Raw genomic sequence first — 27238 nt, forward strand, 5'->3', positions numbered from 1 at the left:
TATCGAGCTCTATGGAAAATGGAACTGAGTCCCAGGTATGCACTTACTTGCGAATAGGCAAATGGTGTCTCAGTCCACTTCGAAGGGCAGAGAGGTATGCAGGACCACCAGAATGATCTTGATCCAATGAGTGTGGAGCTCAATAAACGCTCCAGAAGGTGGGTCCCTCCACCATAGTAAAAAGGATAAAAACAGATTTGAGCAGCTGATAAGGTGAAGCTGCTTTTTTTTGTTTCCTAAAGCTAGGTGGGTCTCGACAGAGTGTCATTTTAAAAAGTGGATCCCAGTGCTAAAATGTTTGGGAACCACTGTTCTACAGGAAATTTGGAGGCCTGGTTGTTATTGCCACTTGGTAACAGACAATGCAACAAGTCACAAACGGCTTCTGTCTGAAATGTTGAGCTGTGACTTGGACCTTGTTCCATGAATTTACTACATCGTAGTCTGTAGGATTTATTGAGTAACCCCCACCAAAATGCAAACTTGCTTCTGTATTTTCCATATGTTGTAGTTTGTAACCTGGACTTCTCTTGTCCATTAAACAAGAGACTGCTGTAGTGGGGGGATACATTTCACACACCCTGCTCTTCCTTTGTTGAATGAATTTCTGTTAAGTCACCATGTCTGCCTGTTACTTTTACAAGATGCCACTCTTTAAATTTAAACCCTTTCAAAAAAAAAAGAAAAAAAAGAAGATGAAGCAGATTTTAAATTCCAGATGCAGTCCCCCTCATCATTCCTCTGTGTGGGGAGGAGCAGTGCTGCTCTCCCCTCCTTATATGATCAAATCTGAGACTGGGGTGAAATAGAATAGAGCAAGTCAGTGACCTCGGCCCCAAAGAATGTTCCTTGTTTACGTAGGGCTCCTGCTATTTCAGCAGCAAGCCTTTTATTTTGCAAGGACAATGTATGCCGGTTTTCTGTTTACTGGCCAAGGGAGGAAGCCTTGTGCATTCTGAGATTTGCATCCTAATAGTTCCTGTAACCAAATACATGCAGGGTCCTCTAAAAATGATGCTGAGAGAATTTTGTTTTGTCTAGGCCAGGTGCAAGTAGAGAAGATCTGTTCTCTTCTTTGAAAGATCAGTTGCGAACATCCCTAAGGTCTAGAAGGCCCCCTCCTACTTTGCAGTGGTGTGTGTGTGTGAGTAAGGTGGGAGCGTTGAATGTGCTCTCCTGCTCAGCTCTTCCATTTGTGGAGCAGGGAGGAAAGAAAAATGTTGGTAGATTGTGCCCAGTTCTTTGCAAAATTATTGCTGGGTTTCAGCTGCTCTTCGGCTTTGCTTTGTGCTTGTTTTTAAATAGCAATTTTGCCTTTGGTTCTATCTTTATTAGGCAGCACCAGAGACCTCTGCAATACTCCAGTGTCTTTTGATGCATTGAGTGCCTGGAATGTGGTCAGTTTTCGTCCAGAAAATGTGAGCGTGTTTGTATAACTTACTCCAGACGTCCTTGCCCTCCGTAACAAAAGAGCTTTTCAGCTTCTCTGGCCTGCTGGATGAGCCTGCAGTTCCAATTTTTGAGTTGTTTTTAAATAGCGTGTGTGTTCTCGCTCGAGTGCAGCCATGGGAGCCTTCGCCTGAAAGCAAAGTGTTCGCGTTGGGGCCGGATCCTGCAAGTGGAAGGGAGTCTAGGTGTGAAAGGAATGCAGCCGATTCCCATCACTGGGAATGAAAATGTTCTGAAAAGGAGAGACCTGGGAAGTCCACAGTAGCCACTTTGCAGCAATTTGGATTTCAAACGGTTACAGCCTGTGAAAAGCAGCTCCTGCCAAGACTCAGTATCTCTCTTGAGAGGAATTTTGGCACCATTTCTCCCCTCCCTTTCTGGACTTGTCCCTCCCTGCCTAGTGCCCAAGCCATCATCCTTTGTTTGGTGGTGGGAAGGGAGGCTTGGAGAGAGCTGGGAAAATGGAGTCTCCAGGAGCATTCGCTTCCTCCGGACAGGCTTTGGATATGGGGCTGCCCCTCTGCATAGTTTCTCATTTCAGTGAGACCCGCAGGGAGGTTTCTAAGCTTTCTCCCTGCATGGAAACTTTTCCATGTTGACTTGCCTGCTCTGGACTCCCGAGACATGCTCAGTCCATTATGGGGGCCAGGCCAGACTTATAGGTAGAGCCTTGAGTGTCCTGTGGCGCAGATGTGATATTGGGGCCCAGAATTTATTAGCACTGTGTACACGGTGTGTTGCAGTGACTGCAGTACTAACTGCGCTCCCCCATCTGGCTATGCTATTACAACTTTCTCTCCATTAGCTCCATCAGATCACATCAATATTTTGAACTTATAAGAAAACCGCTACATGAAACCCACAAACAGCGGCATATATGAAGAATTTGGAGCACTCTATGGCTTGGTGTTCTGAGGGCACGGAAGCTTCTGCTGAAACAAACGTCTTAGTCGTCGAGGTTTGCTGCAGCTGGCTTAACGTGGCTGCCGCTCTGCAGTATTTGAGATGCCTCCTTGCATTTCCTTACAGTCTGTGTTTTTCTGTGCTGCTTTCTTCAGGTGGGTCTGAAGAGGTTCTCTGATTTAGTCCTAAGTGAGAAGATTACACTAAGTTGCCCAGCATACATGTTGGTTCCATTCCAGAGGTCTGTACTGAAGTCAGAACTTATATACTTCAAACATACATACCTTGCTAGTGCAGCACTGTTGCTCCTGCACAAAAGCACCACAAGGATACACTACACCTGCTCAAAAGCTCCCATGCAGCCACTTGTAACTCAGAGCCAGTGTACTGAGCATTGTCACTTCAGTGGAAATTTTAGTGCTTGTTCTTGCGTTGTCGTTGCCCCAAGACAGCTCTCTCTCCCTATCTCTCCCGCCAGCCAGTTTCTTGACATGATACACCTGTACTTCCAGCAGGTGGGTAGGTCCTGTAGGAGACCTTCAGAACAGCAGTCAAGTGGTCATACTGTTGGAGAGAGAAGCCATAAGGCAAGAGGGTTATCGCTGCTGTGGAGATAACCCCAGAAGCCCTAACTTGGCTGGCCTTGAAATCTTCTGCTGAAATCGTGCACAACTCAGAATGGCTCTAAAATAAATTAAAGCTAGGGTTTGCCATTCCACCAGGTGTGGAGACAGCGCAGTTTAAACTGTGCAAAAATGGACTTCCCTTGGCTGTTCCCTGGATACTTCCCTGCCTGAGGCAGCCCTTGCTTTAATTCTCTTTGCATGGGACTCAGAAATTTTCTTAGCTGTCTTGTGGAGACTATCAGGGCCTCAGTTTCCTGTCCGTGCTCACCCTGGAGGATCGGAGACGACACGGGAAGCCTCTTGGCTTTTCTTTCCCACAGGCCAAAAATATTATTGCTGAGCTTGAAGGAACGAGTGAAAGGGGTGCTGGGAATATCCTCCCTGTACCAAAATACCCCAAATTCTGTCTACATTCTGAAAGGCTGACGCAGGCTGAGGCTTAAAATTGATGAGATTTGAAGTGAATGCCACATATATATGAGAGAGTACAGTAGCTTCTTGTGTGTGTGTGGGAGGGGGGGCTTTTTCCATTTCAAACCTAAATAGTTAGGAAGAAAAAGAGAAGGTCAGCAACAACCCGCATTCCAATTATGCGGCATTAAATTTCGACGAGATCTACTTTATCGTTCAAAAATGTGTAGGGCTGTCTGTTGATTTTGAACCATTGTAGCCCTTATATTTGAAATTCCCGTGTCTCCATAAATCAGTGAGTCAAAGGGAATGGGCCTTCTGTCTGCATTGGTCCAAGGTAGACTCTTGGCTGCTGCCACAGCTCACCTGCTTACTTGCTGGGAGGGGAGGGCTGACGGTGGCACCCTGGGCTCATGACAGCTGCTGGGGTGGAGGGGTTCTAGCGGGAGGAGCCCCTACACTCTGCACAGTTTAGGCTTCGTGCCAGGTTGCCGTGTTCCAGCATGCCACAACTGTGCAGTCTGATTTGCGTATTGCACCAATCATGAGCCGAGTCTGCAAATTGAGTGGTAGATTGTGGGAGTTGAGAATCTCCACTGCACTCTGATGTCAAATGTCCCCCACCCAGTACTGCTTTGCAGAGAGGTGTCCTTGCCCGTTGTTGCAAGCCACACTTATGCCTTTTCTGCCTTGCCTTGAAATGACCTCAAGGCAATTTACCATAGTAATGTGTGGCTGAATCTTCAAAGCTATGTAACTACTACAGAAAGTGATCTGATGGTCCAGTCAATTCAATAAGTCAATAAACCTTTATTGGCATGATACTAATCCTTTGAATTCAGTGGGACCTACTGCCTGTCTGTTGGCAACCTTCAGTCTCAAAAGACTATGGTATCGCGCTCTGAATGGTGGTTCTGGAACAGCGTCTAGTGTGGCTGAAAAGGCCAATTCGGGAGTGACAATCCCTTCCACACTGGGAGCAAGTGCAGTCTGTCCCTGGTCTGTCTCCCTGGCTATGGGCCTTCCTTCTTTGCCTCTTTGCCTCAGTCTGTTGGCCAAGTGTCTCTTCAAACTGGGAAAGGCCATGCTGCACAGCCTGCCTCCAAGTGGGCCGCCCAGACCTACTGCCAAGTAAGCACATATATATGGACTTACCTGGGAGTAATTCCCATTGAAATAAATGTGATTGACTTCTGGGTAGATATAACTAGGATTGCCCTGTGAATCTAGCAAGTTAGCTTAGAACTCATGATGTAGGCTACAGGATCCTTATGCATGGCAATTCCTTGCAGCAACGTTACTTAGAGTGTACTCTGAGGAGCCCTGGGGCTCCCTGAGTCCAGGGGCTTCACACGTACGCTATAAGGCCATATCTGCTTGGCTTCATTCATTCATTTACTCACTTTTTTATTCCATCCTTCCTCAAGGAGCTCAGGCTGGTGTGTACGGTTCCTTTCCTCCTTTGATCTTCACAACAACCCTGTGAGATGGGTGAGGTTGAGAGATCGTGACTGGCCCAAGATCTCCCAGGAAACTTCATGGCTGAGTGGGAATTCAAACCTGGATCGTCCCGGTCCAACTCCAGAACCACAACACCATCCTGGCTCTCAGTGCCACTCCTCAGACTCACCAACACTCTGAGGCTCCTCAAGGAATGTAAAGGGCTCCAGAGACAGGAAAATTTGAGATAGGCTACCATACAGTATTCCTCACTTGCTGCAGTTTTGTCCAAACACTTTTATTGCTGACACCCTTGTGTCAGATGCAAAGAGGACCATGCTGGCAACATGGTCTGTTGAAACCAAAGACCAGTTTGTGAACTCTGCTCCCCCCAGTGTTATGTTGTTGAAGGTCTTCCTGGCTGTTTGTTTAACCTGCAATGGTCTGTCCTCCACAGATTGAAACCACAAGGACAATTATTTTTTTGCTTGGAGAAATCCTGGAAAAATATAATTGTCCTAATTAATATGCTGGCAACAGTTCAAAATATACCTCTGTGAAATAGCAGGTTGTGCACTGCATACTGCCTGGCTGTTCACGGGCTTACACTAACCTGCACGCGTACTGGACAGGAGGCGTTCCTTCCCCACTCAGGCTGCCACCCTTTCCATGGGAGTCTAGCACACTGTCACCTCCTTCTGAGTAAGTGATAGGAGTGCATTGCCAGAAGTCTGACTTCCCAGGGCCTGGGATTGGAAGCTCATCCTACAGAGTACCACCATCAGCAACACAGACAACATCAGTTTTAAGGTAGCATCCTCAATAGGCCAGAATAGGGACAAAAGAAGGACAGTAGTTTTCCAAGGAAAGGAACTAAGAAATGGGAGGTATCCCTAGCATATAGGGACAGTGGATGCTCTGCTATTACTATAAATCAGGAAAAGCCCCTGCTAAGTTACTGAAGCTTGGTTTCAGGGCTTGACAAATCCCAGGCCCCTGGTGGCCATGGTGACTCACATTGCCCCGTGGCACCTTGGAATGGCTGCAAGACTGAGGGACAGCCCCTTGCTGTGAATGTAGCAGCTGCAGCCGGCCTGGTGGGAGCAGTTGGGTCCCCTTGTTGTTGGCATCAGGGTGGCCTGAAGGGCAAGGCCAAAGCAATATGAGCAGTGGGACTGGACTGAGAGATGGCACAGGAAGAAAGAATTGTTTCTGGGAGGAGAACGTCCCTTTTATGGAGGGTCACTCTTCCTTCTCATTTGCTCTGGGTGTGTCACATGGAGGACACACTCTCCCCTTCTTCCAATGGGCCCTTTAGGTTTCGTGCTCTCTGTGCACCTTGGTTGCAGCACCTCCCACCACCCAGAAAAAGGAGGAAGAAGGGGGAGACACAAGCTGGGTTCTAACACAGTGGTTCCCAATGTTTTTTGGGATGTTACCCCCTCAAGGAGGCCCCGATTAGTGTCCCAATCGGCAACCTGTAGTGCTGTTAGTATGGCACTTCTGGGTGCTGCAGCCCATGGGTAAGTAACAAACCCCTTGTTTACTTACCTGCGTTTGGTGATGGCAGAAGCAAAACCCAGAAGTGCCGTACTAACAGCAGCTTAAGTGCTAGATTGGGACGCTTCCGTCCTTTATGCACACCTGCCTGGGAGGTTGCAACCCCCAGGTTTGGAACCACTGTTCTAGCATAGCATATCTACTAGGAACCAAGCCCACTGAATTCAATTGGGCTTACTCCTGAGTAAATGTGGTTGCAACTGAACAGCACAGTCCTATGCAGGTTTACTTGGAAATAAGCTCTGTTTCCAGTGAGGTTTGCTCCCAGGCAAAGTGTACAGAATTGCGACCTTATTATCATTCATTTTAATTTAAAGAAGTTACATCAAGAAATTTTTTTTTTTTAAATGGATCAAAGCCTTCAGATCTTTTTGAAGTCTTTTTGCAAAGCTTTCCTATGACTACAAGTATTGGAAATGTGCTTTTAATGCTTGTTTATATGTAAAATCTAATCAATACCAGTCACTGGTAGCAGGTGAGATGGGTGACCGTTAAACATAATACCTTGAAAACTGATAAATTCCTCTGGCTCCAAAATTTTTGAGCTGGCTGCTAGATCCAAAGCAAATTTGTTGAGCCCCACCTTACACAAATGTTCTCTACCCCTTTTTAGCACTTTGTTCTTTTAGGTCTTTGTTCTTCCTTGTAAACTGTACATAGGGGTTAGGTTTGGAGACAGGCCAAATCTAGCACTCCGTTGCCTGCGGAACCCTTGTGCTTCACTGATTTGTATGCAGGCATAATAATAATAATAATAATAATAATAATAATAATAATAATAATAATAATAATAATAATAATAATAATAATAATAATAATAATAATAAAACTTTATTTTTATCCCGCCCTTCTTCCAAAAAGGGACCCAGGGCGGCTAACAACATATAAAACAAATTAAAACATAATTTCACAGATAAAAACATATTAAAAAACACATTAGCAGAACCCATAAAAACAGTAGTCAGAAGAGTCAGAATAAAAGAGCATAAAACAGCAGTTCTTAGAGGAATCGGGCCTGTAAAAAAGCAACTAAAAGATATATAAAAGATTCTCTCACTTTCTCTCATATATAAAAGGCATCTCTCACTTTCACATGTTTGAAAACCTGAAAAAAGTGTTTACTCAGAAGTATGCAGCAGTGGGCTTTGCTCCCATGTCAGTATGCAGAGCATAGCAATCTGAGCCGGGAAGGAGTTCCTCCTGTCCAGAGCATGTCCAGCTCACTGCAGGCTTGTAAACATCCAGGTGCTGTGCAGCGCACCTCCTGCCATTTTTGTATGGTAGCACTTGGGGTTTAAGCACTGCTGATTTTTATACAATAGAACTTCTTTAAGTTGACCACCCAAGGGACTGGAGGAAATTGGTCAACATAGGGAGGTGGTCAACATACGGGGGAAAGACATTTAAATATTATCATGTTTAGCTCCCAGGACAACAAATGCAAGGCCGAGTTATTATTTAGAATGGATTTTTAAAAAGTTTTATTGCAAATATCTATGAGAATTGATCCTCTTGTGATGCTCACTATTAATATCATCTATATCTATATCAAGAGACAAACAGCCCAAAACCAGTGTTTAAAGAAACCCCTGAAAATTCATAAGCTTAAAAAAAATTGTAAGTTAAAAAAAAAAAAACTTGGTTTCATAGCAGACAGGCAGATCAATGCTATCCCTTGCCAGCATGTTACAACAGCTAAAAAAAAAACCAAAACACACTTTTTTACTTAGGCTGCCTGGCCTCCACTGGGTCTCCTCAGATTCACTAAATGCCAGAAGGTGTTTGATACAGTCCCTCACTAAAAGCTGTTGAGAAAACTCCACAGTCGGGGAATAAGAGGACAGGTCCTCTCATGGATTGGGAACTGGTTGAGGACCAGAAAACAGAGAGTGGGTGTCAGTGGGCAAATGACAAAAAAGTGGAGAGATGTGGAAAGAGGAGTGCCTCAAGGATCTATCCTGGGGCTGCTGCTTTTCAACATCTTCATAAATGACCTGGAAACAGGGATAACAGGGATGGACAAGTTTGTGGATGACACTAAACTTTTCTGAATGGTGAAGACCAGAAGGGATTGTGAAGTGCTCCAGAAGAATCTCTCCAAACCTGGAGAATAGGCAGCAAAATAGCAGCTGTGTTTCAATATAAGTGTTAAGTAATGCACTGGTGATGGGAACCAAAGTGAAAAGGACCGTGGCTTCACTATGGACAAGCAACCTCATGTCCCTCACAACTTGGTACATGTCCAGGCACAATCGGCAGTTGGCACAGGTCTGTCGGCTATGTGCAGTGTGCCCACCTATAAAAACCCTTTCGCACACGCACTAGCAGGCGTAGGGGAGAGATTGTTGCTTGGCTTCTTGCTTTTCCAAGAAGGGACAAACCAGACTTAACACATTCCCACAGTATCACGTTCAGTGGGCAACTTACGGAGGGTAAATTAATACTCTGTCCAGTGGTCGAAGTGGTCAAGATACAACTTACGGAGGTGGTCAATATAGAGAGGTTGGTCTCCCATAGTGTATATGCAGTGTCTGTCCATACTGTGAAAATTAGGTCAACTTAAGGAGGTGGTCAATATGGAGAGGTGGTCAACTTTGGAGGTTCTACTGTATGTTGTTTTTTGGATTGTTGATAACATTTGCAGTGGTTCCCAAATGTACCTGGGTCCCGACACCCCCGTACCCTCTTCTTCCTGGCTAAATCAGGTGCCACTATCTTGGATCTCACGAAATCTTGCGATCCAAGATGATGACATCAAAATCTTGTGAGATTTTATGAGATCCAAGATAGCGGTGCTCAAGTCGTGTGAAATCTCAAAAGATTTGGGTGCTGCCATCTTGTATCTTGTGAGATTTCATGAGATTCAAGATTGTGGTGCCTGGGAGAACAGGTAGGTAGGGTCAACCAGGGATATCCTGTGGTACTCCTGTGAGTGTGCTGCAATGCGATGCACACTTTGGGAACTCCTGAATTTATAGAATAAAACGTTTTCCCTGTTTTTCTTTAAGCAAAAGAATAATTGTCCATGGGTTTATATTCATGGATGTAAAAGAACAGCTGGACCATTCTTCTCCAGTGTGGGGGGAGGCAGGGTGGGAGATACTGGTTCCTTTATGAAGCTATTCATTGTATGTCCCATCTTCAGGTGAATTGAACATTGAGTGCAGTCTTTTCCTAACTCTGTGGACCACATTTGAGAGAGGGAAAGATAGCACAATGTCAGTGCTTACCTTACATGTCAATCCCAGCACAGGCTTCCCTTGTTGGCTAGCAAAATGGGAAGCAGGAGCAAACTCCTCCCACTGAAGGTTTGCGCAGAACATTCCCTGCGCATTTTGGCTCATACCTAGATTTTTAGAGCAGTTAGAAACAACAAAATGGGCACCTGGTGGGACGCCTTAGAATCCATGGAACAAACCACAGGTAATGTGGCAATACTACCTAGCTGTCGCATAGAGATAAAAGAAGTCAGCTTGTAGCTGGACTGTAGCCCTTTAGTCTACCAGTGAGGATTCATGTGATTGACAGTTCCTCCATCACTCTCTGCCAATAACCCTTCCCCATAGAAAGCTAACACATTATGGAGAAGGATAGCTCAGAACCCTTTTACCTGACATGCTAGTTTTCTGTGATAGAGGAGCATTCCATCATTTGTGTAGCTCAGACTCAGGTTTAGGCCATTTTTGCCCAACGTTGCATATATGCAACAGGGACCAAGTGTGTACACCTGTGGGCCAGGCAAAAATGGGCTAAGCTCCTCCATCTGCTATTTGCGAAGACAACATCTTCTTTCTCCTATCATTCAGTGGTCCTTTAGTTCAGTGCTGGCCTGTCCATGCAGCCACTAAACGCAGACGACCTACAAGGGTCTGGTAAATTGAGGGTGCTTTTCATGTTGAGGCTGCAACTGCCTCTCTCCAACCTGCCAGTCAACTCCAGAATGAGCTACTCTCTGCTCGTGTGAATGCAAAACTTCATGTTCCCTCAAACTGTTTTCAGTACTCCTTGCGTACTGCCTTGTGAAACCCAGAAATGTGGAACTCGGGTTTTACGGCAGTGTGCGAGGAGCACAGAAAGGGTTTTATTTTTAGTTCCAGATCACACTGCCCCAGAATTTCACTTATAATCACCTGTCAACATCCTGGTCTTTTTTTCTAGGTCTGCATGCACACTGGATTAGAGTAGATCTTTTCTGCAGCCAGCTGCCAAGTGCCTTTTAGCAGCAGCTCTATCCCCAGCTGGCTCTTTTGCCTGCAGATGTGATGGGGGTGTGGGTCCTTTGATTGCTTACCCTCTCCCAAATCAACACGCAGAGAAGGACAGATAAGGTGTCCTCTCCAGGGGCAGTGATAAGTCTTAGTCCCATGGCTAGTAATATCCAAACATTGTCCATTTAGTAAGTGGGTGTTCATGGTAGGCAATGCAGGTTTTGGCGGCGAAATGGGGAAGTGCCTTAATTGACCCATAAGAATTCCTTTTTTATGAGCTATTCTTGAAAGGAATTGTAGCCTGGCATTGCAAAATGAGCTATTGTTCTTGGAATACATGGGCAGGCGTGAAATGGAGAGCCACATCCTGTGCGTTGCTGAAAACTAGTCCGGCGAGGTGTCTGTGCCAGAGTTTGCATCCAGGTGAAACCACAGGAGGAGGAAGGAAGCTCTGCAGCTGGTAAGTGCTTCTGAGGTGAGGGCACCCACAAAGTTCCTAGGAGCCACAAAGAAGTGGGGCAAGGCTTTTTGTTGTATGCCCTTCCGTCCTTTGTCAGGTTTTGTGACCTGGTTTTGCTGTCTCTGATTTTCAAGAGGCACAATCCTATAATTGCAGAAATTCCTGCAGGATTTGGTGACTTGCCCTGCACCCCAGAATACACAAGACTGCCAGCCAGTCACCTGGTGTGAGTGAGAATATCTTCCAGGTGACCAGGAAAGGAAGCTATGAAATGCAAGCGTTGATCATACTGCTTTTCACCTTGCTCCAGCCGTCCATGTGCACATGGACAAATATGCACAAATAACGTATACAGGTAGATATGGGCATGCAGGCCAGTGAGGAGGAGGAGGAAAGAGACCAGCAAACAAAGAGCCATCCTTTTTGCTGCCTCTTCAAGAACTTAGGAGTGTGCCTCTCCCTTCTGATGGTGACCATTGGCACAGCTACAGGGGGCGGTGAAGTATGTGCTGCTGGCATTGCAACCCACTCTGAGTGCCCCCTCCCACTTGCTGCTGAAGCCATTCCATGCAGTGACAACAGCAAAGGCTGAGTGCCTGCGCATTGCCGTGGCAGCCCAGAATGGCTTTGGCAGCAAGTGGGAGGGGGCATTCACACAGCGCATTGCGACTTCTGCAGTACTTACCACATCGCCTCCCTGTAGCTATGCCCTGACAGTGGCCATGGGGCACTCACTGCCTGTGCGGAGAAAGGGAACAAAGAAAGAGTTTGGTTTTTGTGTTTTTTTTCTTTGTATTGTTCTCTTTTATATACATGAGCCATCTTGGGAACCTCTTTGATGTCCCAAATAAATAAGAAAACTTCTTGTAGGGTGAGAACTTTGTGAACACTTTCCAGACCACTTCCAGGACTGAGAATAAGCCATTTGTGAAATTCTTCTGAAACTAAATTTGGCACCTGGAGGACCCAAGGGGGTGCTCGATATCTTGGATTGTCCCAGCTGAGAAGTTATCTCAGATTGTGCCAGCAAATTGAAAAAGTCTTCATGCATCTCCTTTAACGTGCCTCATAGAATTTGCATAGCTGTACACTGGTTCCCCAACTTACGGACATCCAAGTTATGGATGGCCACAGCAGGTCTTCTGTGCAGGTGCAGTCAGTTCATTCTGGTGCTTTTGTGCAGGTGCGGTAGTGCTGAACTGGCAAGAGCTGACTATTCCAACTTCTGCACATTCTGACTTCCAGGCAAATCTTGAGAACAGAACCAGCGCTTAGTGTCTCATCCCTTTTCTTCTGGAGGGTTGTCTTGCTTTTACGCAAAATTTGGAGTTTTGGGAGGGTTTCTTCAGGAGAGCCCTGCTGGATCAGATCAAAGAAAAGTCAGTTTAGTCAAGCTACCTGCTTCTTCTTGCAGTAGCCCATCAGCTGCCTCTAGGAAGGCAAATAACCCACGTTGTAGTGCCCCAAAGACTTTCTTTAGTGTCCCCCTGCTTCTAAACCCAGGTTCCATAGTGCCATTGTGACAAATGTTTATGGAGTGACCTGTCCTCCCTGAATTTGTGTAATCCCCTTGCAAAGCCATCAAAGCCAGGGACATTGGCACACCTTCTGGCAGCCAGTTCTTGTAAAGGACAAAGTGTTGAGAGGCATGGGATGTTGTGAGAGGAGTGGTAGAGATCTGTAAGGACAGGCTGCTTCTGGGGGTAGGGACCTGAGGCCTGAGAAGTTGTTGTGGTAAGGAAAGTAACTTCGGGCCCAGTCCTATCCAATTTTCCAGGGCTGATGCAGCTGCATCAGTGGGGTATGTGCTGCATCCTGCAGTGGTGAAGTAGTCACGGAGCCCTCCTCAAGGTTTGGGAATGTTTGTTCCCTTATCTTGGGACTGCACTGCAGCTGCATTGGTGCTTGAAAGTTAGACAGCATCAGGCTCTTCATCTCCAACCATGAGAATTCCCACCCAGCCACTTCCTCATTTACAATTTTTTCCCCTATGGAAGCCCCATATTTTGTCAATATGAAAGTGGAGTCATTTCAGAATTCTCCCTAGTTTGCCAGCTTCTCCATGAGACATCCCATTTCTCTACTACATGGCTACAGCCCAGGAAGATTTCCAAGTTGTGGCCACCTGCATGCTCCTTTTTTTGTTTTCAGAGTGCAGGAAGCACTTGGAAGCACCTTCGTTGTTGTGAATTTAAATTCTTTTTATTGCAAACATGTAGCAAACTGTTGCATGATGAATAGGATGTACATCCTTTGGCTTCATTTCAGAACTTCTGAGTGTAGAACTAACACTGGAGGAATACTTGTTCTGTCTTGTTTGTTAGTTAACTGCCTTTACTCTGGGCTGCACGAATTCCTGGAAGACAACAAGATTGGATAGGATGATTTTGCATAGCCCTTTGTCTTCTCTTGCTCGACTTTAATTTTCTGCATCAAGGGATGGCAGCTCTCTGTTAAAGGGAGAATATTCTCTTTTTGACGATACGGAGCATGGATTTTAGTGTAAAAGTGTAGAACTGAACAACCTTGGTGAGCCATCTAATCCACTTGGCGGTCATCCCACACCTGATGGTATCCCCAAGAATTGCTAACACCTGTAAAGAAGGTGATTCTCCAGCCCTTTTAGACAGGTGGTGCTGTTGGAGATCAGCTGGGTTTGGGGGTAGATTTTTTAGTCTAATTAGCTTTTCCTAATGCTTGTTTGAAATTATAAATGTGGTATAGTTATTTGCTCCTTTAAGGTGTTCGAAGCCCTTGATGCAAAGAATGTCATGATCTTCGCAACAGTCTTGCAAGGTAGGTTATCATCCTTATATGGCTGGTGTTTGCAGGGTGGGGCTGAGGCTGACAGAAAGTGGCTTGCCTATGACCACCACTCAGTGAGATTAGAGTATAACACAGGTAATACATAACATAAGTTAGCCACTATTACACATCACCTCTCTGCTACTTAGTGGGTAAGATGAGCAATTGTTCTCCCTTTTTGGACATGTTCTCTATTGTTCATTTGGACCAATGATCTGTTTCTGGTGCTATGTTCCTTTTACTTATTCAAGACATTTATAGCCCACTTTTCTTCTATCAGGGCAATTCACATGTCTTTCCTAGGCAGTCACCCATCCAGGCACTGATCAGATTTAGATCTGCTTAGCTTCAGCAAGGTGGTTACATCATGTCCTTGCAGACTGTGCACTGATGTCAGGCAGTGATGGATAGCGCCCACAGTGCTGAAGTCCTTTGTACAGGCAAGATGCATTGCGGCCCTCTGTCCGCTTACTCCTCAGCTGTGCCCGGTGGGTGCCTGGGCCCTGCTTGTTTTGTGGTAGCTGGTTGGCAGTGGCAGCCCTGAAGAGCAGTGTGTCCACCACACAGGCTGTTTTTGCTTATCGGCAATCTCTTGGCATGAGAAATAGGGCTTAGTGGTGTACGCACACCTTGATCTTCCTCTGAGGACTCAGAGCATCTTGCATGCAGTTCCCAAGCAGCTTAAATGGCACCAGCCTTGCTTGGCTGCAACAGTAAAGCTACATCAGCTGCTTTCAGACCATGTCTGGGCTTGCCCTGTCCCAGAACCCCTCAGTTGTCATGATTAAATTTGAATCTAGATTCCTCAGCAGGCAAATGGATGTGGCAAGGATTCCTCAGAGGAAGGAAACTTGAAAACATAAGCTGAAAAAACATGATCCTGCCCCAAGGAACTGACAATGTCATTGGTAACAAAGGGAGAGATGGGTCAGGTAAAACTAGCACATCTTCATCAGGCACTGGAATAGTTCCTGCTCTTGTGGTGAATGTCTGAAATGTTACCTCTTGTCTGCAAATGCAGAACCAGGGCTGGCAGTTCTTCCCTGATACATGCAGAATATGAGAGTGTCACTTTATGTGTAAAAGAGCAGGAGAAGCTCTCTTCCCTTTTTTCCCTTTCCCATTCATGACAGGTTAGTTCTTGCTTGCTTTTGGTGTCTGTCTGGATGTAGATTCCAAACAAGTTTGTACAAGCTGTGCGTGCTAAGAGCATGGCAGAGCCTGGGAAAAGAGACCATTTTAAGTGAGCTTGAAGGAGGCAGAAGCCAGCCTTCTGTCTCTTCTCTCCAGCTTCTGTCCCCAAAAATAGTCTTTGATGTGGCCCAGATTCCGGTGGCTACTGTGGTCGTTGGCAGAGGAGTGCAGAGTACAAGGCAACATCAAAGGGCTTTTGGAAATGATTGTGCTTGGATGCAAAATTAGGTCTTCTCTGTCATCATAAGAGAGAGAGGAAAAGTTCTTCTCTCCCCCCCCCACTGCCAGCCTCTCTCTCATGGGACTTGTGGTAATGTAGCATAATCTCAGCCCATTAATTTCTCAACATCTAAGGTAGATGGGGGTACCTTTCTTGGGGTAGTTGCATAAGTGGGCAAGACTGGCAGATTGCAAGGGAGAGGAAAGCTATTTGGAAAAGAGAGCCAGGTGCCTACCTGCATCCTGAAGTGGCAGATATTAATTGAAGGGTATGGAGGAGATCAGTATCACACCATTGGTTCCTCCCCCTTCCCAGTCCCTCCAAGCTTGGCCTTGGCTTCTCCATGCAAGGAGTGGAACCATTCAGGTTCATCAGTATTTTATCTTTTAAATTCTCCAGTGGTTCTAGGATGGCTCAGTCTGTGCATGCATCAATTCAAAAAGGGGGTGACTCCTTGGGAAACCACCAAGTGACACTTTAACCTCTTATCTTAAAGGTCTTATGGACCGATTAAAAGGACCCCAATTTTATCAGACTTACAACCCAGTTCCTATTCTGGATCAGTCTGTTTAGGGGAGGGATTTACAAGAGGAAGAGATGGCATACACTCCCTGTCTGTTGCCAGACTCCACCTGAACCGTCAGAGCAGGTAAGGCGGCAGTGGAAGGGGGAGCAGGGGTGGGGAGGCTGTGGGAGAGGTGGATCTGGCAGTGATAGTGGGCACCCTGTCCCCTCCATCAACAGCTTCCCTTCCCACTTTCTCTCCTCAGAGATCCACCAGCTAAGGAGCTGGTGCAGGTTTAAGGAGGCCCATTGCAGAGCGGGGGGCTTATGGAGGGGTGAGGGGATTTAAATTTACTTTACTTTCTGAAGGCTCCCAGTCATCCCTGTCCCCCCACTGGATATAATGTGCTCCTTTTTGACACAACTGCATCAGCAGGGGGGAGGAATAGGACTGGGCTCCTGCTATAATGACTTGAATGTTAATAAAGTTCAATTTCCAGTACGCTGTTTAAAATCTTTATTGTCCACCTCCCACTCCTAAGGATTAAAGAGTTGCACTATGGATCTATATATTGTGATCAGACCATCCTGCAAGTGGAATCTTTTGAAGGAGAGTACAAAGACCAGATATAAATGCAAGCAGAAGCTTTTTATTTCTAAGCAGGATAATTTCTAGATCGGGGTGGCAAACCCACAGCGCGTGTGCCACAAGAGGCACGCAGACACTTGCTAAGTATTACACTCAATATATCAAAGAATAAAAAAATCTTATAGCTAAGCATTCATATGCTCATAAGCATTTGCAACTACCTGACCAGGGCAATTATAGCTTAGGCAATGGGAAGAACTGCAGTTGTGACTGTGGCTCTCTGGTGTGTCCTCCTGATCTTCTCCAATATAGCAGCATTGGTCTCTGACTTATATAGTCCTTTCACCATGATCCTTGAACTGTTGATTTCTACCACTGTCTAGTAGCTGAATGGGGGGGGGGGGGTTGGCAGCACAGATGTTTATACCATCTGGGTCAAACTGACAATGACACCTTGCCTATCCACCTCCACCTAGTGTGGCCTGACATGGCACCCTCCCTGCTTGGGCTAAGTCAAGGACCCCCAGATGTATTTTATTAGCCTGCTCAAACAAGGCTGTTCAAACATTGCCCTTCGGGTCATCTCATGGGCAGGAGGTCTGGTCTAGAGGGTAGAGCCTCTGTCTGCCTGAAGATAACATCCACAAGGTCACCAGTTCGAGGCCACCGGCACCGTGCGACCTTGAAGCAGCTGACAAGCTGAAGCCGAGCTATTCCATCTGCTCTGAGCGTGGGAGGATGGAGGCCAGAATGTGAAGCCAGATCGGATTGAAACACCTGAATGTAGTGGTTCTTGAAAGAGAGAACCTTCTTTCAATTGTAAAAATCCCTATTTAATAAGGGATTTGGATAAGCCTGCCTATGTAAACCGCCTGGAATAAAGTCTTGAATAAAGACCAAGAAAGGCGGTATATAAATACCTGTTGTTGTTGTTGTTGTTGTTGTTGTTGTTGTTGTTGTTATACAAGTTCTATGCAGCATGTTCTGCAAAACACTGGTTTCCTCTAACAGTCACCATTTTCCATAGATTTCACTTTTCGGCCTTGCCCTCCAAAACTAAATACAATTTGAGACCAAAAAAACCTTCCAGTCATTCAAACAATGACTATTATTTGGCATACATAATCGTGATCATAAATGCTAAGCACAGGTGAGCATATTTTTCAGTCATGACATGGGAAGCTGCTCTTCTTGGTAACCAGGCAAGGTCACATGATTTGAAGAGCAGAAAGTGGGGGGGCTTCCTCTGGTCCCCAGATCAATCTTGTCTGGCTAACAGGGTTTTCACTTGTCACATGGCAGCAATGCAGCACAGTGCATTCTGGAGCAAGGCTGAGAGGAGAAGGGAACCTTCACGTGACCTGGAAGTGGGTCTAAGTCATAAAAATAGCTCTGGCTTGCAAGGTACAGTTTAACCACAAAGAAGTAGGAAACCTGATTTTTGGTAGGTTTTTGTGTGTTTAAAGGGATTTAAGATGCCTTTAAAATTAGACCCCAGTATGACTGGCATCAGCAATGAGTCAAATCCATGGATACTGGACTCACAGATACTGGGGTCCCACTGTATTTTATTTTGTTCCTGTTGCTGTGAGATGGTGCTCCAGATTCTCAGTGTGGTCTGGAGATCTAGGGGAGCTCCCACTCCTTGGTGGTCTTCAAATCATGTGACTCTGCCTGGCTACCAAGAGGAGGAGCGTCCCACAAGCAAATACTGACCAGGGGGAATTCACAAGTAAGCACAAATGTCTCCATTTTCGTGTCCAGAAAATCGCTGTCAACTCCCAACCACCTTGAAAAAATGTTAGTTTGACTCCCTTCTAAAAAGTGATGAGCTCATTGCTCAGCACCTCCCTAGCCCTGAGTCAGAGCTGACTCCTTGCTGGTATGTGAGCTGGCAAGGGCCCAGGAGTGTGGTTGAGGTATCTAGGTGCTGTTTCTACATGGCTGCAGTTCCGAGAGGTGAGACACCAAGATCTGACTCAGATCGTATTGTTCTGTAACCAAGCCTAAGTACTGTATGTGTACATCAAATCACACAGTCTGCTACTTCATCTTGCTTTCACCACCTAAGCCTTCCTCTATTGTGTCCCGTTGGCACTTTTTAGATTGTGAACCTCTTTGGTGGCCCAATCCTATCAGGGCCATGCACTGCCAGAACTAGTGTTCCAGCACCATAAGGTCCTTTGTGGCTGTCACAAAATGTGATATGCCTCCGGAGGCAGCCTCTGCTTTGCTTTCACAACTGCGAATGGCTCTGAAAGTGAGGGGCAGGCGCTGCTTTACACAGGCATTCAGGCACCTGAAGAACTTAGCATTTTGCCCCCCCCCCCCCCCAGTACTGCCAGTTGAAGAAGCTGGTGTGAGATGGGTCATCCTAGCTTTACCTTGGTTGGGGAGGACACAGCTTCTTTATGGTGGCAGTGAATTACCACTGTTTGAACAGTACTGTGGGAGTGCATGGGAGGGTGTGTGTGTCACACAGAGATACAGCCAGATTGTAGCAGAGGGAGGAGAGAGAATAGATCAGTGCCTTGCAGCAGGTGCTTGAGGAAGGAGGGGCCTGAGTACTTTTTCCTTGCTTGGAATAGGATGGGTTGAATTTAAATGATTTAACAATGGATTGAAGTGTGTTTTGCACTGCCAAGGAAAGAAGTCTGATTCAAATCAAGTTTCCATATTAATTTATATAGGTATTAAACAATTGGTTGCACCAGCAGTTAAAACATACCTGCTTTTATACTACTTGAGAGTATGACCTAAAGCTTTGGGTCATGCGACCCTCGCAAAGTTCTTCAATCTGTCAGTTCAACACAGGGGTGTCAAACATAAGGCCCGCTGGCCAAATGTACCCCCCAGAAGCTTTTTTTTTGACCTTCGGGCTCTCCCAGTACCACAAACAGCTGGTCTCAGCTGCTGAGCTATGCTGAGGTATCACTGCTGAAAGGGTGGCCCTCATGATAATTGGGATCTCCCATATCTTGAAGATATGGTCAAGATTTGTGTATTTTCTGTTCTGCCATTGGCAGCTAATGAGTTCCTAATAAGAAAAAGAAGTGCTTATTTCTGGGCATGACCTGCTTAATGACATCACTTTCTGCTTAATGACATCACTTCCAACCCTCAGCAGGCATCATGAATGCTATTCGGCCCATGGTATGAAATGAGTCTGACACCCCTGGTTTAGCAGAATAGTTGTGAATTGGTATTTAAGTGGGCAGAACAGTATTTTTCCAGGAACTAAATGCCTAATGTTGCAGCACCAAGATCAGCGATTTTCAACCGGTGTACCGTGGCACGTTGGTGTGCTGTGAAAGGTCCACAGGTGTGTGGTAGGAAATTGCTGAAGAGCCCTTTCCGTTGCTGCAGTTCTGTTTCTAGGGCAACAGACTGTAGTAAGGAGTTGTCTGTTCCTCTTCTTCTGCCGGCACAGCTGGTAGAGGAAGAGGGACTGACAATTCATTACTAGACAGTTGCCCTCGAAACAGAGCCGTAGAACCTGGAAGAGTCTCCCAGAAGTGACATCACAAGAGGCCATAGAAAAGACCAACAGAGGTCAGTGTGCCGTGACAAGAAAAACACTGAAATTTGCTGATGTTTGTAATTTTCACTGGAATTTTGATGCATGGCCTGTTGTGGTGTTAGGATGCTTGACTTCACAGTCTCATACTTGTGTCCCTGCTTTGTTTACTTATACCCGGCAAAGCAGCCTCATCTATTTCAGTAAGAAGAAAGTGAATGTGGACTTGGTAGGCTTTACATCCAGATATTTTAAGCCTGACTCTTTTTAAAGGGGTGCTTAGAGAAAATCTCAGCTCATCACTCTTCTCCTTCATGCTTCTTCTTCCTCTGGGAGTGGGAGGAGGAAGTGGGAGCTGATGTGGGAGCCAGGTAAGGGGGAGGCAGCATTTGGTGTGCCAGCTCAGATACCAGGAGGTCTTCAAACAGTCCTGGGGAAGTTCTGACATCGCATTCATTCAGTAGGTTCCTTATTTTATGAAACAATGCATTGAAATGAAACATTTTTTGCCATGAAAAACATTACTATTACTAACATTGCTATTACTAAGGGGCCAATCCTATCCGACTTGCCAGCACTGAAACAGCCATGTAAACAGGGCATGCGCTACATCCTGCAGTGAGGAGGTTGTTATAGAGGGCTTCTCAAACATTTGTTCCCTTACCTCTGGGCTGCATTGCAGCTGCATCAGTGCTGGAAAGTTGGGTAGAATTGGCCCTAACTTTAAGCCTCTGGTTGTAGTGGTGAATAAATTGTTCCAGGAAAGATCATGGGCTTATCGTGTTCACACTTTATTCATCCCTTTGTAAGCAAGGAGTGGAGATCAAAGCTCCCTAGTGGAGTTATGCATCCACTGAATGACCCCAAATACGGTATCGCTGGGAACACCCCAGAATTCCTTCTTTGTGTAGAGAAGTTGTTATCGGATAAGGCTTGGGCAACAACAACCTTGAATAAACATCTTTTTAACCTTGTTGTGTAAACATCATTGGAAATGAAGCACCAATTCTAGCAGGAGTGACCTGCTCTGAAAAATACTTTGGAAAACATCCTGAATGAGAAATGGTGATGGGGACTGTGAGAATCAAACAGTTGTCACTCTTGCATTGATCACATTAATTCCCGCAGAGGTGCTATAAAGTATCGCTCATTAAATCATCATGCACTTATTTTTGTTTGCTTTCCTCATGTATGTGTGTTTTGACAGCTCCCAAGCAGAGTATTACAGGCCTGACAGTACACTATTTATTTTTTTAACAGGGAGAAGATTACGAGGGAAAGCCTTCTATAATGTCAGTGGTAAAGTCTACTGTGAGGAAGACTTCCTAGTAAGTAAGATTTTAGGGCTTTTTGTGTCTTACGGATGCATGTGAAATGAAAATAAGTGACCATTGTGTGGATTGCAAAGGCTCATCTAGCTGGCATATTACTAGAGCAGTTTTGAGTGCTTTTGAGACCATGGGAGTCTTGACAAAGGAGGAATTTTCTCAGATTTCCCTGTCACACTGTTAGCTAAGCAACAGCTTAGGGAATGGGTGCAGGATTTATGTGTGGAAAAAAATCCAAGATGAGGTGCACTTTTCATGCTGTGATTTCAAACTTGTCCGCAGGTGACTTGTGTAGACATATTCACAAAATTTTTAAAAAGAGTTTTAGACAAAAAGAAATGTCAGGTGTTTCCAACGCTTTGGAGTAGCCTTCCAAAAGAGGTCCCATGTATCTCCAGGTAGGGCTGGAAAGTATCTCTGTCTGAAATGATGGAGAGCCATTGATTGTCAGAGTGGAGAGATCTGGACTTGATGGACCAAATTCTGGCTCTGTGTAAGTGACTTCCTAGGTTAATACTTTCTGGTCTTGGAGAAAAAGTGCAATACGCATCTGTTTGCTCAGGTGTTAGATGTCTAAAAGGAAAAGCAAGCTGGGCCAACTGATGTTTAGGTAGCTTTAAATGGTTTTTCAAAAATGTATTGGTTTTTGGAAGCCACTTCAGTTGTAGTAGAGGCAGAAGAGGTAAATCTTAAAATTAAGAACAGTGACCGATGTGATCTACCCCCACCCACTTCCCACCAGTCCAAGGCAAGTGTCAAACTCTTATTTGTCTTTCCCTGTTGAAATTTTGAGAATGTATCCTGACATTTGTCCTGTAACACAAACTTGGCTTATCAAGCAGCCATAAAACATTGTCCTTTGTAGCAATGATTAAGAGAGAGAGATGCATGGTGTGCAATGATGGTATGCAATTCTCCTTTCTTGCAGTTGTTCCCTGACTCATGGTGAGGTTTTCTTGAAAACTGTGGGAACCAGGATTCTGGACTAGGTGGGCCTTTGGCTTGATCCACTGGGCTTTTCTTAGGGACTGCTTTTTCCAAAACAGGAAGCTACAGCTGGGCCTATTATGACTGTCTGAGCAGTGTGTGGCCAGGACAACCAGAGAGCTCAAATCTTATTCTACCTACAGTGGTTGCCTGTTTGTTTCTGGGCTTGGTTTTAAAGTGCTTGGGTTAGCTTTTGAAGTGCTTAAGGATGTAGGACCTCACCTGAAGGATGTAGGACCTCACCTGAAGGATCCCCTCCTCCCATAAGAATCTGCCCCAGCTTTAGTCTTGGCAGCAGAGGGGCTTCTTCTCTTTTTGCATCTGTTGTTTGAAGACTGATACATTTCAACAACCATTTATTGTCTTATGATCTTGTGCCTTGATGGATTTTTACGCTTTGCTACTTTCAATACTGGTATGTTTTCATGGCTGCTATTTTTAGTTTGAAAAAACATTTATTCTCCTTTGTATTGTATTTGTCAAATTTTGTCATCCACGTTGGGTGTTGTCAACATAAAATAACAATTTTCAGGGCTCTGACCTTATGTCTGTTGAACGCTCTCTGCTGTGGGTACATTTGCTTCAACATGTTGCCCTTTTCTAAGGGAGGGGTGTTGTTGAACAGTGGAGGCTGTGATGGAGAGAGAGAGAGAGCAGAGTTCTTCTGATTTCTTGTGGGTTTGAGGAGTGGTCAGCAGTGATGCTGGAGAAGTCTTGGTTCTTTAGTCTTGAAGGATCTTCAGAGGGAAACTGCCCTTCTTTGTTGAAACTGAGGCAGTGCACACTTGTGTGTCCACTCACCACAACATGTTTTTCCTATAGATACCAGGCTCTTATGAAAGCAGGGAGTTTCCCCCATTTGCAGATTCTTGCAGGTTTATACATAGCCTGCATCTTCTCTGAATTCCAGTGTTTTCTGTATTGATAATCTACAGTTGATTGTTTTTATGTATCTAGACTCTTCTCCCAGAATACAGAAGCTCAGTGGCAAAGTCCCTTCTAGTGGAAGGGAAGTTGGATATACTTGATGCCCCCCCCCCCCCACTTCTGGATGTGTAGCTTTGGCATAAAAGGGGATAAAATCAATGGCTTTAAAATCCTTGAAAATTGGAAGTTTGAAAGACTTTTGGTGGCATTTATTAATAAGCGAGGCTTATCCAAGACTGTCCTGTGATCTGAGATGTGCAACACTACAAAGGAATTCCAAGGCACACCTGGTGATGCAGGTGCTGGTGAATTGCTACTAGCGATGGCCCAAAACATATTGCTACCCAAGGTGAAGGGTGGAATGGTGCCCCCTCCCCCCACCATAAAAAGTAGTTCCTTATTTATTTAAAATCGTTCTGCCCCACCTTTCCTCTTGTAGCCAAGGTGCCCAAGGCGGCTTACAAGATTAAAATGAATTTTAAACACATGAAATGCAATACAAGTGTCGTAATAACACAGCAAAAGCAACATAATAGCAGGAGCAGCACCTAATAATAAACCAGAGAGGATATTAAATTGAAAAAGAAGGACCAAAAAAAAGTGTAACCTCTGCCAGAATGCTGATAAGGAGGGTGAGGTTCTCTGCTTGAAAGGGAGGGAGTTCCACAGTTACGGCACCACCACAGAAAAGACCCTTCTCTGCATTGTTGTAAACCTAGCTTCAACTGGTAGTGGTACACATAGAAAGGACCCCATAGCTGACCTTAGGGAGTAGGCTGTCTCTTACAGGAGAAGGTGGTTCCTCACATCCCCCAGTCCCAAGCCATGAAGGCTTTAAAACAGGGGTCTCTAAACTTTTCGGCCAGAGGGTCACATCAAATATTTTGCACAGTGTTGGGGGCTGGAAAAAAGAATTAAATATAAAATTTAGATACTTTAGAGATGAAACTTCAATGAATGAATGGGCTCCAATGTCCAGATATCTCCAAGCACCAACACAGCCCAAGAAATAAAGCACACACTTAAATAGACCCCCATTCCCCCACCCCACAAGCACAACTCTGGTTGTGTTTGGTCAACTGGGCCAGAGGCACTCAGGGGATCAGAGGCTGGCTACAGGCCAGATAGAGGCTCTCTGTGGGTCACATCTGGCCCCTGGCCCAGGTTGGGAGACCCCTGCTTTAAAAGGTCAACACCAGCACCTTGAATTGTGCTTGGAACCAAACTAGCAGCCATTGCAGCTCTAGGAGCAGGTGTCCAGCCAAGCTCCCATGTAGAAAGTATGAAATGTGTCTGGAAAAAAGGCATACAAAACTAGACTGCTGAAAGCACCTTTGCAACACACCAGTTCCCAATGAAGTGCAAGAAAATGCAAACCCTAACCCCCTCATTAGAGAAAAGGATAGTCATAGTTGCTTTTGAATTCATGACAAATCTATCTTTTATTCAATTTATTTTTATTAATATTTTTGAATTAAATATTTTAAATACTTTTTATTTTTATTTATTTTTAACACTAGGTGAGAACAGCTTTATTTGACTGTGACTTATCAGCCCGAACATTGTTTCTTTCAATGTCTATTTTTCATTTAATTTTTTTTTTGTTTCATAGAGATTTACCTTGCCCTTTTCCCCACAGCTGTGGGTGCCCAAGGCATAAAACATAAAACCAAACATTATAAAACAATTATAAAATAACGTAAAAACTATGTGGCAATAAGACAGTGAAAAGCCGGAGGCAGCAGCACAAAAGTAATAAAAGCAACATTAAATAAAAATATAAAATATGTTACATAAAAAGTAGCAGCAGGGAATAAAAACAGCGATAAATAATAAAGCAGAAGACAGCCATCAAAGGTGGCAATAAAAGCAGACATAAAATATTTTTAAAAACCAAATACACAGTACAAAAAATTCCCACCACAACCCGGCACTATGCAAATGCCAATCTAAATAAAGGGGTTTTTTGCCCCTATTGGAACGCTTCAAAGGAGGGGGCAGTTCATAATTTGTAAGGAGGCAGTTCCATAACTTCAGTGTCACAGCTGAAAAAGCCCCACCCCTTGCTGCTACCCCCTTACTTCGTTTGGGGGTGGCACACACAGGAGGACCCCCTCTGACCATCTCATTCCAGTTGGTTGGAATGTTTGGGAGAACCGTTGTCCTAAGCAATAAAGGGCTTCCGAGGTCAAAACCAGCACCATGAGTTTGGCCTGGAAGCAAAACAGCAGTCAGTGTAGTCTCTGGAGCAGTGTTACCAGCTGAGCCCTGGTGACAACCCAGCTGCCAAATTCTGCACTAACTGAAGTTTCTGACAGTCTTCATGTAGAGTGCATTGCCATAATCTAAATGAGATGCCACCAAGCTGTGGTCAGGTCTGACTATCACAGTTGGCGCACCAGCCAAAGCTAGGTAAAAGGCTCTCCCTCCGCCACAGCCATCACCTGGTGATCCAGGAGCAGATGTGTATCCAGGAGGACTCCCAAGCTTTGCACCTGCTGAGGGAGTGTTATTCCACTGCGAATAGGTTGACTTCAGGTTTTTTGGCCTGCAGTTCTGTTTATGCTTACCTGAGAATAAGCCGGACAGAATTTGATGGGGCTTTGTTTTGAGTACACATGTGAAGGGTTCTGTAAAAGTTTACAGATGTCATTTGGGTTTCATGGAACTTTCCCCAGGAAGGAGACACAGGGCACAAACTGGGTTTAGGGGTGGGGGAGAAAACCCTAAGGTAAAGTTATTCAAAAAGCCCACCAAGCAGTCCAGCAGTTAGAATGGGGAGGTTTTTGGATAGAGAAGTGGACCAGTCATGCAGGTGGAAGCACACTGGAAACTTGACCAGCCCACATGGAAGGAAGGTGAGACCGGGAAGGGTGAGCAACTAAACTGGAAGGGTAATGTAGATGTCGTCAAAACACGTGCACATACCCCTCCCAAACAAGCTTCACCTTCACTAGTCTGAATCTGCAGCATCTCCTGAAGTTGAAAGACAAGACTGCTGCTCCCCGGCCTCTTCCTGGCAGCTGGTCCAGGGTGAGGTGAGTGCATTAGAAGCCAGTAAGCCAAGCAGCACTCTGTTTCTCCATTGAGGGCGGGAGGACAGGCAGCCACACGATCACAATTGCTGGCAACAGCTTGAGCTGGCATCACCCTTGCCCATCTTCCCTTTGCCACTGTTGTGTTTCTCCTCTTTTTCCACTCCTTCCAGGCCAGATGAAAGGATAGTGCAATAGAGCAGTGGTGATGGTGGGGGAGGTGGAACATTGTTACCTGTTGTAACAGTTTGGTGCTTTGGGCAGTTAGGTCCACCCTGACATTCAGCAAGGAGGCTGTTCTTTGCATTTGGAGTTTGCCGCCCCCCCCATCTGCCTTCTGGTGGCCTCAGTAATCCCAGCCAGACATTCTTGTTCCGTTTTGTTGATAAACTGCAGCATAATTAGAGGCAAAGGAAATGTGGCTTGCTATTTTTAAGCAGGAACAACTTGGGTCCTCTCCACTTGCTGGGTCTTTAAATACCATGTTAAAGAACAGCCAAATAAATCAATGTTGTTACTGGCAAAAGATTTAGAAGACATTTTCCAGTGTAGCTCAGAATCAGTGAATGTGTCCTACCAGTGAGGTCCAACACTGGAAACAGAAGAGCTGCTGGATGGTTGGCGCAGATTGCTGGGTTCTCATGGCAGGAAGGACACAATTGGCATCTCTTCTGCATGTGGACCTGGTACATGCCAGGCCCCGTTGACATGTTGCACTCATATGCAGAGTGAAATTGTCCATGCCATTGGAAAGATGTGGAGTCGGCCTGTTGTAAAACTTGAAAAACGTACAGAATTTGAGCCTCTGGAAACTTGCACCCTTGTCCTTGGTCCATGTGCATTAATTACAACATATAACAAAGCTTTGCAGAAGGAAGAGAGTGGAGAGGTGAGAGAAGAGGGCTGTTGGGCATGTGGAAAACCTAAGGAAATTAAAATGGTGATGGGTTGGGTAGAAGGCACCCTACACCTGGAAGAGGCTGACTGCAGAACTGGCTGCTCTCCTGTGAGTTTTCAGTTCTTGTAGCCTCTGGGTAACACTGGGAGGTCGAACCTATCAAAAGCTTTTGAGCAG

General features: G+C 45.3%; 1 protein-coding gene across 1 annotated transcript in view; it reads left to right on the top strand.

Annotated features, from left to right (window-relative positions):
- Positions 1-27238, top strand: part of WTIP (WT1 interacting protein) — a 70243-nt gene that overhangs the window by 32218 nt on the left and 10787 nt on the right. Inside the window, exon 3 of the mRNA XM_066637486.1 lies at positions 21147-21214. Within this exon, the coding sequence (XP_066493583.1) occupies positions 21147-21214 (68 nt within the window). The remainder of the gene's footprint in view (positions 1-21146; positions 21215-27238) is intronic.

This window comes from Tiliqua scincoides, chromosome 9 (genome assembly GCF_035046505.1).
Source record: "Tiliqua scincoides isolate rTilSci1 chromosome 9, rTilSci1.hap2, whole genome shotgun sequence".
Taxonomy (NCBI): domain Eukaryota; kingdom Metazoa; phylum Chordata; class Lepidosauria; order Squamata; family Scincidae; genus Tiliqua; species Tiliqua scincoides.